This window comes from Borostomias antarcticus, assembly GCF_949987555.1.
Source record: "Borostomias antarcticus genome assembly, chromosome: 22".
Classification (NCBI taxonomy): Eukaryota; Metazoa; Chordata; class Actinopteri; order Stomiiformes; family Stomiidae; genus Borostomias; species Borostomias antarcticus.
Window position 1 is genome coordinate 8,704,590 of NC_140255.1, and position 13,508 is coordinate 8,718,097.

The window sequence follows — 13,508 nt, forward strand, 5'->3', positions numbered from 1 at the left end:
TACAGAGTGTAACGAGCTGACATTCTGTGTCTGGTATCAGGCTAGTGTTCTACAGGTCCTTCACAGTTACTGACCACTGACAAATTCGTTGAATGACACGAATTGAATTCATTGTGCTCTAATATCCCTAGAGTCCAAAGTCATTCATATGACGAAAGATGAATCATAAATGTAGTCCATGTGTAAAAACCCATGTCCTACTGCACACAATATGTGATTTTATAATGGTGAAACATGTATAAAACTCGAGCTAACACATTAGAGAGGAATTTCTGTTGAATTTTATTTAAATTCATATTATTAGGGTGACTGTTTTACAAAAATAAAAAAAAAACTCAAAATAAAAGTGTATTTGTTTTTGCACTTAGTAGAGAAATTGCATGACGAAGCCCTGTGTTAAGATAGGCTTGAGGCATTGCATAAGGACATCGGGAAAACAGTACATCAAAAGAATAAAAACCACAGATTCAAGTCATCTCCTAAACAAATTAAGTCACAATATACATGTAGATTTGTGTTCATATCAAGTAAGACTTGTACTAGCGCACTAGCTCTCTCTCTCTCTCTCTCTCTCTCTCTCTCAAAGGAATCAGACTGAACTCCTGGAGTACAATGGTGGAGTTTGTAGGTTTTCAGGTTTTGGTTTTTGGTTTCTTGTAGTGTCCTGTTTAATAATTAGGTGTAGTGTGTATGTGTGTGTGAGCGTGTTTGTTTGTATAAATTCAATTTAAGAACTTGGTGTTAGAATGATCCTATTTTGACATTCATACAATACAAAGACTGTTCGGTTCAAACACGACACATGTAACCATCTTAAATCGATTCCAGAGTGCAATCCAAGTGGAGCATCAGGAATCTGAGATGCACAGTGTGTGTCCGCGTCGAGGTTTTGCCCAAAGCCTTTACTCTGTGTGATCCTTTAAAGTGATAGTTCAACATTTTAGCTTGCTTTTTGGAATCATCATTTATTCACCTAAATTTAATTTGTTTTGGGGGACATGTTGTGATCTTCATTCCATTTGTTTCCATTAACATTGCTAATTGCTGCTGCAACTGTCAAAACGAGCAACAGTGGTCAAACGTATGGGAGCAAAATTATTGAACTATCCCTTTAAGAGCGCAGAAGAGACCGAACCCAGCACACAAACACCAGCTGCCTCCACACCTCCCTCCGGGGGTGGAGCCCGACACCTCTGCTCCGTGATCAGGTTGAAACACGTTAATTCACTTTCTTCTCCTCGCTGGTGGCTTCACTGGCGGCCGTGTCGTAATGGCACCTCTCCACGCATCGCCGAGGGAACCACCCTCTCAGCCGTGTTCCAGCTGGAAGAGAGACCAGTGAGGGGACATTAGAGAGTCATATATCAACCAGAAAGAGAGGGTTGGATTCATAAAGATCAGTGAGGGGACATTAGAGAGTCATATATCAACCAGAAAGAGACGGTTGGATTCATAAAGACCAGTGAGGGGACATTAGAGAGTCATATATCAACCAGAAAGAGACGGTTGGATTCATAAAGATCAGTGAGGGGACATTAGAGAGTCATATATCAACCAGAGACGGTTGGATTCATAAAGACCAGTGAGGGGACATTAGAGACTCAAATCAAACCAGACAGAGACGGTTCGATTCATAAACCGCCATTTCCACCTTTCAACGTTCTTCATCTAGAAGTTAGAAATTATAAAGATCGATAACGAGCATCGATCAGCGATTTAACAACTACTGTAGGGTCTTTCGGTTTGCGCTTTTTTCCTGCCTAATTAACGCAGAGAATTTGTAAAGTCGGAAACGTGATCATCGGTTCTTGAAACCCACCGTTTGTCTGCTCCTCGTCCAGAACCTTGTCTCCGTACATCCACCATCTGGAGAACGAGAACGTCACATTACTGAGAAGTGCACACCATCACGAAATATCAAGGCAAATTTCTTGTCAACAGATCCATGCTCATGGAATGCGAAGCCAATGAATTGCCAGGATTTGAGCACCAGATTTTTTGCATTAAGTGTCCCAGACCCACAGAGAGATCTGCAGCATGCAGTAACATATTTAGCGTAGCTTACATAGTGTATCAGCGAAAGAACTCTCATGGGTCTGGCGTTGGGTCACATTCATCACGCTAGAAATAAATAAGGAAATACAGGAAGGCCTGAAAGAAACGCACTTGGTCCCCCGGGTGGCGAGGATGGTCTCTCCCTTGCTGAGGCCGATCCTGGGCTCCTCGGTGCAGGGGGTCCTGAAGAAAGTGTTCAGGCCCTTGGTCAGCGGGCAGCACGCCCCGTTGTAGTCCTCCACCACCCTGTACTGGACCTGCTGGCCGAGACACAACCAAAAACATACGTTATTATACCGTCATCTCAACCTACACCCAACGGAACCACAACATCCGTTATTATACAGTCATCACAGCCTAGACCCAACGCATTCACAACATCTGTTATTATACAGTCAACAAAACCTACACCTAACGTAACCATAACACCCGTTATTACAGTCAACAAAACCTACACCACACGCAACCACAACATCTGTTATTATACAGTGAACACAACCTACACCCAACACAACCACAACATCTGTTATTACAGTCAACAAAACCTACACCCAACGCCTCGCACATTATGTTTAGTTAAAAATTTAAGTCAAATGTCAAATTCCCTGACTTTCAATGAATAAAAATCTGAATTTAATTGACCAGTAATACAAATGGAAAAACTGCTGACAAACTGAAAAAGCGCTGAAAAATCAAGTAACCATAACAACCACTCACACAATATGGGAAATGCATGAAATAACCTGATAAATACTGCATGGAAAATATTACATTTTGATAAATGACAAATCCCCTGACTTCTATGTCTGGAATATACTTTTTTTTTTAATTCCATGATATTCCAGAAATTGCATGACCCGTGGTAACCCTGTGAAGTATAACCAAGACTTCGAAAAGAAAAATCTGTGATGAAAATAGATATTCATGCTGTGGTGTTGTAGCGCCCCCTGCTGCGCAACACAATAATGACAAGCCACTTACACTTCTCACTCTCTTGTCAGCCTTCTGCTTCAGCTGCTCGATCTGGCAAAGACACAACAGGTCACATCAGCTGAACAGGAAAAAAAAAAAAGTGAAACATTTGAATGAGTCAATTTTGTGATATTACATGCTATTCACATGTGGGGAGACACGTACAGTTAAGGTGTGCTTGTGACACTTGTCGTGGACGGGCCATTCCATGCCATCGCCCTCGGGCGTCCCTGACCAGGTGAACACCTGTTTGAAGTTCTCGTAGCGGCTGCCCAGGTCGTAAGGGAAGATGAACTCCTCCCCGGTTTGGTAGTACTGTATCCTGTCTTTGGCCTGGTGTAGGGAGAGGACATGATTGAATCATTGAATTAATTAATTAACTATTCATTCCTTCATTTATTCATTCATTCATTAAATAAAATATCTATTTTGGGATTCATGAATCGATTCAGAATCATTTGATTCAGAATCAATTAATCCATTTTTTTTTTTTTACCCAGCCCTAGTGAGATATAGTCTACTCGAATTAACACTAGCGAAATATAGTCTACTGGAATTAACACTGGCGAAATATAGTCTACTGGAATTAACACTAGTGAGATAGAGTCTACTGGATTAACACTAGTGAGATATAGTCTACTGGATTAACACTAGTGAGATATAGTCTACTGGATTAGCACTAATACATGTTGGGAATGAAAAGCACCCTGGAACGTCAACAGCCAAGTGGGTTTACAATCCCTTTACTGCTGGAGCTGACCAGCGTCATCGGGTGGAGCGCTGCGGAGCGAGGCCTGACCACACACTCCAGCACTCACCTTCTCCTCGATCCACGCTGCTGCGGAGCGAGGCCTGACCACACACTCCAGCACTCACCTTCTCCTCGATCCACGCTGCTGCGGAGCGAGGCCTGACCACACACTCCTGCACTCACCTTCTCCTCGATCCACGCTGCTGCGGAGCGAGGCCTGACCACACACTCCTGCACTCACCTTCTCCTCGATCCACGCTTCGATCGACGTCTTGTTTCTGAGGATGACTTTCATCTTGGTAGGAGAAAAGAGAACACGTTTCACAAGATTGAAAACAGTTGAACTTATTACAAAGTGAAAAAGCAAGGGATAGAAATATCAATCCACAACACATCTACAGTATGTATAACCAACATGCTATAACGTTGTAATACAGGCCGCCCACAAACAGGACAAGCTACTGTAGAGACCAGAGTTTCTATTGAAAACTGCGGACGCAGTCCCCGCTAACGCTGGGAAACCACGCTCTTCACACCCAAACTTGCTAGTGGAGACAACGAATCGTGGGGTCACCTGTATGAAGAACAGCATGCCCACAGCGATGGTGGTGCCCAGCGCCAGGCCCAAGGCAAAGAGGGTGGCGGCGAAGGCAGGCACGCTGAACGGGACCAGTGGATGGAAATGGCGGGCGGCGCTCATGTCGATCTTCACGGTGCTCCAGCCAAAGGAGATCTGCCAGGAGAGAGAAGCACGATGTGATGTCCGCACACAGAGCAATAAGAGACTAAACCTGACATCATGTCTGCACACAGAGCGATATGAGACTAAACCAGACATCATGTCTGCACACAGAGCGATATGAGACTAAACCTGACATCATGTCTGCACACAGAGCGATATGAGACTAAACCTGACATCATGTCTGCACACAGAGCAATATGAGACTAAACCTGACATCATGTCTGCACACAGAGCAATATGAGACTAAACCTGACATCATGTCTGCACACAGAGCAATATGAGACTAAACCTGACATCATGTCTGCACACAGAGCAATATGAGACTAAACCTGACATCATGTGTCATCTTGCCTGTTTCAATATCTGTGTGGTTTGTATGGCTCTATGTGCTACTAACCCTGTTCTGCCTTCCCTCTCCCTAGTGCCTCTCTCTCTCCCTCCTATCTTCTAACCAGGTCCAGTGGATGCCCCACTGTCACCAGCAGACCACCCGGAGTCCGATAGATACCCCTGTGTCTGCTGTGGATGATGTAGCATGTCCATAGAATGTTCTCTCTCCTATGATGCTTTTTAACCTCTCTTACTCTGAAATGTAATTTAATGTAATGTAATTTGCCTTTTGGCTCAGCTCTCTTTTCGTCACAACAGTAATGTTATGTATTGCTTTATAAATGTTCTTAGCCGGTAGACAAACATACTCCTGGAGCTTGCTCGATCGCCTTGTTGAGAGGGGTCAGGGAAGAATTTTTACAGCTCACTTATCTGGCCCCCGGGTGATTTCAGTTTTTTTTGCTTCCCTCTGGAATATGTAGAGAGTGGGTCGTATGCCCACCTCCCTTGTTCTCTGTAAAGCGCATTGTGTTGCCTCTGGGTATGAAATGCGCTATACAAATAAAGCTTTGATTGATTGATTGATGTCATGTTATTCCGAGTTCCCAGAAACTCTCGCTGCAACAAGAACTTCTGGGAACAAGCTCTGATATTCTTGGACACCAATGGGAATACACTTGGATTTTGTGCGGAGGGAGGATGATTGGCTTGCAGATAGTGGGCTGTGTGGGGAGGCTGATCCTGCCCCTTTTCATGATTGGCTGTTCAAATGCAGCTGGATTTGAAAGGTAATACACTGGCTCCGCCCCTATTGTTTTGTTTTGTGGCGCTTGGCTCCAGACTACATCTTCTTCAGCTGGTGCAAATCATGCCACGTCGAATCAATTACAGAGGGAACTTTTCCCTCATACTCAATAGCATGAATAGCATTAGTGCAGTTGGTTTGTGAGGTCACAACTGTCCATGCGCCACTCATCAAGTTTTGAAGAGAAATGCTTGTGCGTCACACCAGTCAGAGGCTAGTTTAAAGTCACGCGTTATCAACAATATGCAGCACCTCTCTGGAAAAGCTGCATTGATAACAAGCCACCTAAAAAGCATCATCAAAAATGACTTTGAAGAACCAATAGCGTCGGTCAAATAGTGTGACCGCAGGATCTCTGAGTAAACAAGGTCGACAGAGACCTTTGCTTCAAACATGCTCAGTTGTTTTGACATCTTGTGCAGAAACAGATTCTGTTTTTAAAATGTCAACATGAGTGCAGTTATTGTAGTGAACGGCCACTAGTGCACAGCTGTTGACTGACCCGCTCGTACAGCTGCGTGTACATGGTCATGATGAAGATGACGTTGAGTGACCCGCTCGTACAGCTGCGTGTACATGGTCATGATGAAGATGATGGTGAAGATGACGTGGACTGACCCGCTCATACAGCTGCGTGTACATGGTCATGATGAAGATGATGGTGAAGATGACATTGACTGACCCGCTCGTACAGCTGCGTGTACATGGTCATGATGAAGATGATGGTGAAGATGACATTGACTGACCCGCTCGTACAGCTGCGTGTACATGGTCATGATGAAGATGATGGTGAAGATGACATTGACTGACCCGCTCGTACAGCTGCGTGTACATGGTCATGATGAAGATGATGGTGAAGATGACGTGGACTGACCCGCTCATACAGCTGCGTGTACATGGTCATGATGAAGATGATGGTGAAGATGACATTGACTGACCCGCTCGTACAGCTGCGTGTACATGGTCATGGTGAAGATGATGGTGAAGATGACATTGACTGACCCGCTCGTACAGCTGCGTGTACATGGTCATGGTGAAGATGACGGCCGCGTGAGAACAGCCCAGTGGAGCCAGCAACAGGAAGCTGGTGAAGTAGGCGTGGTTCTGATGGCCACAGCAGTTGTTGATCCATGGGCAGTGATGGTCCATCTTCCGCACACACCTAGGAGGAGGAGGATGAGGGTGCTTAGTCCAATCCATGTGGATACATATCGTTTATTAACATATCACTGTAGCACTATGTAAGAATATGCAAACTATAAATGGCTATATCAGGTGATAAACTAAAACAGGCATCTTACAGTACGCCCCAGCTCGAGGTCTGTGTTATAGATGGATCTTCTAAAAGACAGACGGTGACTGTAGTCTGTATATATCACTTAACATGTTGAGCCACAGCACACTACGCTAACAATCTAGAGACCGGGGCTGCGTTCCGAATCGCATACTACCCTACTATATAGTATGCCAAAACAGGATGTAGTATGTCCCAATACATAGTATGCCACATGCAGTATGGCAAAAATACCAGGATGTTCTACTACATCCGTATGTCCGTACATCCGTAAGTATGCAAAGTACCTACTTTCTAAGGGCAGCTGTAGTAGGTACTGGTAGTAAGAAGTAGAAGTATGCGATTCGGAACGCAGCCCGGATCTACGGCTGACGGTCGAGAGGCCTACCTGTTACACTTGCGGCAGTGGTGGGATCGTGGAGACTTGTGTCCTTGGCACACTCTGCAGAACTGCAGGTACTGGATGTCTTGTTCGTCCTCCTGTTTTGAGGTGAGAACAAATGCGACGGGTTTATTTTCACAGCCTTTGTTTTGCCCCGTCTCTGGAACTGAGGATTAGGGATGGGAACAAAGTACATATTTTGGCGTGGCATCCGTGTCGTCCACATTCTGCCCCGACAAAAGGCCTTGGTGGCCGCAGCATTACATTTCATTAAGTTGCTCATATTACTAAGTGGGCTGCTGCTCACTGTAGAATAATTGGTCATACTGGCATCCATATCATGACTGATGATAACACGCCCTATTTTAGGTCGACAGGCCCTATAGTCTAAGATAAACCTTTCCCCAAGAATGAAAACCTTATGCTGAACTGTACAGCGCTGGCTTGGTATAGTTCCTGGAACTGTGCTGGAAAGGACCATATGGTCAGATTTTTGGGGCACAATATAGTTCAGGTTTGTACATGCAATAGACAGTGAAAAGGGCAGAGAGAGTCAAATCACTCTGTAAGAACCTGAAGTCAACCCTGATATCCTAGCCTGGATCTATAACAGGTCAACCCTGATATCCTAGCCTGGACCTATAACAGGTCAACCCTGATCCTAGCCTGGATCTATAACAGGTCAACCCTGATCCTAGCCTGGACCTATAACAGGTCAACCCTGATCCTAGCCTGGACCTATAACAGGTCAACCCTGATCCTAGCCTGGACCTATAACAGGTCAACCCTGATATCCTAGCCTGGACCTATAACAGCTCAACCCTGATGTCCTCAGTTCAGGCCTCTTACTGGTTTCCATCCCAGAGGGACGTATCCGGGACCGACAAACATGGCGTTGAAGTAGTTGTACAGGATGAGGACGGTCCAGTTGATGAGCATGATGAAGTTGATGCTGCCCCCCGTAGTGTCCAGTGGCCAGTACCAGATAATGGAGTCTAACATGGCCATGGAGGAGCAAACAGCAATGACTGTCAAGGCTATGACTGGGCCCCAGTGGCACAACCTCCGAACCTCATGGAGGTTCTCAAACGTCACAATAGCTGACAGAATGTTCATCTTTTTTTTCTTTTTGGGGGGGTTTAGTGTCCTTTTATGGTGTGCGAAAAGGCGTGCGAGTTCCTTGAATGTACAGCACAACACACTGAAGTTAGACGTCCTGCATCTCACTGCTATCATAGAAAGTCAACAGCAAAGACGTGTATATTTCCTCTGGTTTCCTGGACACCCAGTAACTGACTGGGCCGTGAGTCACAGAGGCTTCCTGTATCCCAGAGTTCTTTGCACTGACAAGGAGCGGCATCTTCCCTTGCTGCTCTTGCCCTATCCCTCCGAAAGACACATGTCGCCAATCTGTGGGGGGGAAAGCGCAAACAAATGTGACAACCTTGCAAAAACGTATAGCAGATTTGTTTTGAGATAAAACAGATTGATTCTTCATAAGCTTTCAGAAATTAGCTACATTAAGTAGTGTAAAGCTACCAACATACTGACCCAGATACCTTTTCGGTAGAGTTCCACTAACAACAGAGAACACCTAAAGAAATAGGGCTATAAAGCCTAACTTTGTGTGGCAAGCTAATAACTTGGATGGTTGCTCAAACCATCCTACTGAATGCTGTTGTTGAATTATTTTTGAAGCAACAACACATGACTCAATCAGTTGACAACATAAGCCACTAATGTAAGGGTAGTTAGCCAACTAGCTGGCTGAGAACTTGCCACTCCGCACTAACAACATATTGCAGTAACAAAAGCAAGATTATTTGAATACAAACAAGCTAGCTAATGGCTAGTTAGCCAGCAGGCTAGCTGGCCTCCAGCTACATACTGAGGAAGAGAAGAGGTAAACACACACTGACAGATTGGAGATGACCGCCACCTAGATGAACCTAACTCATAAATAACACAAAACCCCCACAAACGAGCCAGCTGGTTAACGTTAGCCAGCTCATCAGAATCATGTTCTCAACTGACAAGCCCCTGTCACAAGAGTCGACTGGATCTTTGCTGGCTGACGTTACGTGATCTTTACAAAAATGTTAGATAGAAAAATGTTTGATAGAAAATAAGGCCAAATGCCCTTTACCTTTCCAATTACAATAAAACCAACAACTACAAATATAAGCCCTGTATTCATAAATGAAGGAAAAACTGTATCTTTAAATTACCAACCTCGCTAACGTTACTTCATTATTTTTTTCAGCAGTATGAACCCAGCATGGATGTGGAACCCAGCCTCGCGAAACTCAGATCCGGTAGCAACATTTCAAAATAAAGGTCACGCAAAACAAATGTAGCCTACTTTTTGTCATTTGCCTGTGAAAACATGCAAAAAGAACCGATTCTGTCCCAAATACGATAGAAAAAAACAAATAAAAAATAATGTATAATAAGACTACAAATTAAAACTACAAATTGAAATGTATTCAGGACAGTGACAGGAACAATAATATGTTACATATGGCAAATAGGCTATGTGTTATGTGATCATCTGATACATAGAAATGCATTCACATTAAGGCTACCAGAATGCACATTTTCGAACGATAGGAGATCAACGGCATTTCATGTTGCATTGCATATCAAATAGCAGCTCAATGTAGTATTTTTATTTATTTATTTATCTTTACCTTAAAATAACTTCACAATTATTTTGATGGTACACTGCCTTGTAGTGTAATAGGCAGAATGTTGCCATGTTGCCCACCCCTCCCCCTGAATGCTTCTTCTAGAAATAATTAGTTTGGTGTAGCGGGCCGCTATTTTCTCGGAAAAATCTGTAACGCTTTACGGCATTACTTCACACACCAACTTCCCCTTGCTACTATTACTCAAATTTATACTCAAATCACAGCACTACACACATCGTGGTGGAGGCGAAACGACCAAAGAGGAACATCACAGAACCAGGCCAGGTCCAGCCTGGCTTATGTGTGGGCTGGCTTGTTTCTGTTCAGGACTGGTAGGACGGAAGCTAGTCATGCCACTGAAATAGCTGTGAATTGAAATGACATGAAATAATGTCCGATAAATTAAAATAGGTCTTGTCGCCTGGACACCTCAGTTCCAATGCTTCCAATGCTAATCCAGCACAATAAGAGCGGGATAGCCAGTTAGCTCATGAGCTCACAACAACTAGCAGCAGCTTCCATAACATTAATGGTAGCGGTCAGTGGCTAAAGCAGTTACACTGATGATTCCTGTAATGTTAGCTATTTTGCTGCAATTGGTTCAACTTCTGTTTCTGGACAAAGGTAAGGGATAAACCCAGATAAAACAAGGCTAACAGACCTACAGCGGGTCCCTGATGGACAAGTTGGCGGACCTCCGGCGGAATCTGCTGGCGGACCTCCGGCCGAATCCGTTGGCGGGTTCCTGGCCATTTGCACATTGAATGGCAAGCGGACCTCTGGTGGATTATTAGCGCCAGGGACAACGGTCTGTCCGAAATGCTAGCTAGTAATCCAAAATGCTCCCGCTATTGTTCCACCACCATTCCACCGGTAGTTTATTGTCTATATCCAAGGCCCACAATGTCAGCGCATACGAATGCGAGTGGAATTCTGCTCGGAGACCGCTACCGACTCGCCAGCAGAAATTCTCCAGCTGTTTAACAACAGTGCCCCTCTAGACACCCACCAGTAGAAACACTCCAGCGGATTGTCGCTCTATTTCCGATGGAGGACCGATATCTGTGTGCTATGTGGGAAAAGGATGAACGTGTGGAGGTTTGGGGTATAGTCCCATAGAATCATCCCCATCGGGTCTTGAACCCCAATATGACCCCAGTCCAATACTTTCACCGCTACTCAAATTGCGCAGTGGAGATCACTTTCACTGCTACTCGTGCAGTGGAGATCAGCGGATTGATTTTGGTGTCCTTCTTTATTTTGGTGTGCTGGGACTACTGCCTCTTGTGGTGCCAACAGAGAAATGCAGGTCAACATTGACCGGAGTAAGGGAGGGAGTGACAACCCGACAAACGCCATCTATGGTGCTGGCTTACAGCCACGCACAAAAAGACAAGACCAGAAAAGGAGAAAGAGAATAAGCCAGAAAACACTAGAGGATTGGCTTTTACTTGCTGCCGGAAGCTTCACAGTGAAAGGCTGCAATACTGACGCAGTTGGCCTCTTTGCTGTTGAACTTGTACTGTAATTACTGTACTAGTTTGCTAGCCTAATATTAGCTAGCTTGCTGTCTTATGTTGAACTTGCCTGACGCTTAGCTGCTAGCTGTGAATGTATGAGGATCATGGAGGTATAATATAACGTGAGAATATTAAATGAAATGAAATTCAATGAAAGTTGCTCACCGGCGCATGAAGCCATTTGACGTAGTGGCCAAAGCTCGGTATTGCAAGGTGGCTTCAATGCGCCAAGCTGATCCTGGGGGCTTGGGCTTGACTATCTTCCGTCCTACCAGCCCCTGAACAGAAACAAGCCAGCCACGCACATAAGCCAGGCTGGACCCGGCCTGGTTTCATTATGGGCAAAGGGAAATAGGCTTTTTGCCCCTCAACGCCTGCAATGCCGAACTTGGCCACTGGGGCCACGTTTGATACTTCCTGAATGTGTTACACCACTTTACCTCCCCACCCTGCAGAGTCCAGGAAGGTTCCCCCAATCGTCTGGGACCTCCACTCGTAATCTGTCCCACGAGATTTGCAAATTTGGCCTCTAAAAAAATATGAATTACATTACATAACTAGTTTCATATGAATACTTTTCAAAAATATGAACACGTTTTAAATATAAGGTAAAAGGAATAATGAATATTCTAAAAACATATTTAACTACTAATAGCAGTGCTAGAGATACAACTTCATGGATGATTATCAGAATTTTCACCACTGATTTTTTTTTTACAACAACGCAGGCCTACGTGTGAGGAAAATAATGTTAATGTTGTGTTATTATTTGTTATTATGTTAATGTTATTAGCGATAGTACCGTTTTCTTACCGAGGGTATTTTGCTGTAACACAATAAAGGAAGAGACAGATAGCATTTCGCACTCGAACCGTTTTCTACCAGACAGAAATCCACTTGTATTACACACACTTCAACATGTCTTCAGATTTTGAATCCTACGAACAGGACTTCGGAACGCTTACAGCAGAAGTGACCAATAAAATTGGGAAAATTCCAAAATTAGGTGGAGGTAAGCTGCTTGGCAACTCTGCTTGTTGCTGGCTAGCTAGTACTAGCTAGCTACTGCTCTGTTGTGGTATGTAGGCTAACGTTAGCTAGCGTATGTGAACAGTCATGTGTTAGGCTAACGTTAGCTAGCCAGCGCCTATCTAGGCTACCTCTAAAAAATAGACTGTCTGCCCTCACTGTAACGTTAACGTAGCTCTAATTCAGAGCAGCTACTGTTGCTAATGTTATACTGTCTTGCTAGCTAAGTTAGCTGTAGGCAAAGGATAGCTATCTACAACCTTTAGGGAGGCTTTAGATTGGCTATGGCTAGTCGATAAAGGAAAGAATCTTAAATCTTTATAAGTATTAAAATCTCTCACAGTTCGTCACTGGATTATCACTGTTCCATCTACCATATAAGCCAATATTATCATAAGAGGGACACCATCATTTTAGTGAGTAGGCTATGTCCCACGGACTCAGGTGACGAATTGTAAATTGTAAATGCGTTGGAAAAACTATGATAAATGTGCTTTTCTGAGACGGGAAGCACAGGCAATCCTACTGGTGTGCTTTCCTGTGAAATGTATCGCAATCCGAATATTGTAGGTACTTTGTATGACTTGGACACACACCACTCCTGGTGGTGCTTGGACACACACCCCTCCTGGTGGTGCTTGGACACACACCCCTCCTGGTGGTGCTTGGCCATAAGCCATTTCCACGCCTTTGGTTGCACTTATACAGAAGAACAGCACCTCTCGTCACGCCATTGGTTGCGTCCTAAGTCCGAGCATATGATATAGATTCATGCTGTTTTTCACCGTGGGATGGGGGGTTTGTATAGGGGGACGTTTTGGAATATTTGAGCTGAGAGAATCGTATTGGAGTTTCTGTGCGAGAGGGCAATTCGTGGTTGGGGTTATCTAATTTTGAACTGGTTTACTGTTTGCACATGCAAAAAAAATGCATAAAAA

General features: G+C 44.3%; 1 protein-coding gene across 2 annotated transcripts; it reads right to left on the reverse strand.

Moving 5' to 3' along the window:
• Nucleotides 1–366: 366 nt before the first annotated feature.
• On the reverse strand, nucleotides 367–9,624 carry zdhhc6 (zDHHC palmitoyltransferase 6). 2 transcript variants are annotated; one of them, XM_084456193.1, is made up of 11 exons: nucleotides 9,564–9,624; nucleotides 8,181–8,741; nucleotides 7,338–7,429; nucleotides 6,658–6,817; nucleotides 4,353–4,511; nucleotides 4,020–4,073; nucleotides 3,193–3,360; nucleotides 3,037–3,078; nucleotides 2,167–2,312; nucleotides 1,820–1,866; nucleotides 367–1,323 (listed from the first exon to the last, which is right to left on the reverse strand). In XM_084456193.1, exons 2-11 carry the CDS (start codon nucleotides 8,565–8,567, stop codon nucleotides 1,220–1,222), a joined length of 1,359 nt encoding a protein of 452 aa, XP_084312319.1. In that variant the 5' UTR covers nucleotides 8,568–8,741; nucleotides 9,564–9,624; the 3' UTR covers nucleotides 367–1,219. The 2 variants fall into 2 exon arrangements, with proteins under 2 accessions (XP_084312319.1, XP_084312318.1); XM_084456192.1 differs by having other exon boundaries at nucleotides 2,167–2,315.
• Between the last annotated feature and the right edge of the window lie 3,884 nt (nucleotides 9,625–13,508).